The sequence below is a fragment of the Rhincodon typus genome, chromosome 9 (genome assembly GCF_021869965.1).
Source record: "Rhincodon typus isolate 14 chromosome 9, sRhiTyp1.1, whole genome shotgun sequence".
Lineage (NCBI taxonomy): Eukaryota > Metazoa > Chordata > Chondrichthyes > Orectolobiformes > Rhincodontidae > Rhincodon > Rhincodon typus.
The window spans coordinates 75689172-75689442 of NC_063340.1; the positions used below are offsets into that span (position 1 = coordinate 75689172).

General features: G+C 39.1%; 1 protein-coding gene across 1 annotated transcript in view; it reads right to left on the minus strand.

Annotated features, from left to right (window-relative positions):
- Window positions 1–213: 213 nt before the first annotated feature.
- Window positions 214–271, minus strand: part of LOC109933415 (neuroblast differentiation-associated protein AHNAK-like) — a 50222-nt gene continuing 50164 nt past the window's right edge. Inside the window, exon 7 of the mRNA XM_048601357.1 lies at window positions 214–250. Within this exon, the coding sequence (XP_048457314.1) occupies window positions 214–250 (37 nt within the window). The remainder of the gene's footprint in view (window positions 251–271) is intronic.

The window sequence follows — 271 nt, forward strand, 5'->3', positions numbered from 1 at the left end:
ATTTTCGGAGTAGCCACATCTATATTTCCTGTTGGTAGACTGACATCCAAATCTGGAATGGAAATGTTGCCTGCTGACATGTTAAGTGAAGGCTTTTTAATTCCTGATCCTTTAAGTTTTACATCAGGTACTTCAAGATCCATGTCAGGCATATCATAATCTCCATTGATTGTGGGTGTTTTGAAGTCTAAACCACCAGATCCTATCCCACCTTTAATCTCTGGAGCTTTTGTCAGCTTGACTTTGCCATCTAAATCAACATTAGGTCCTT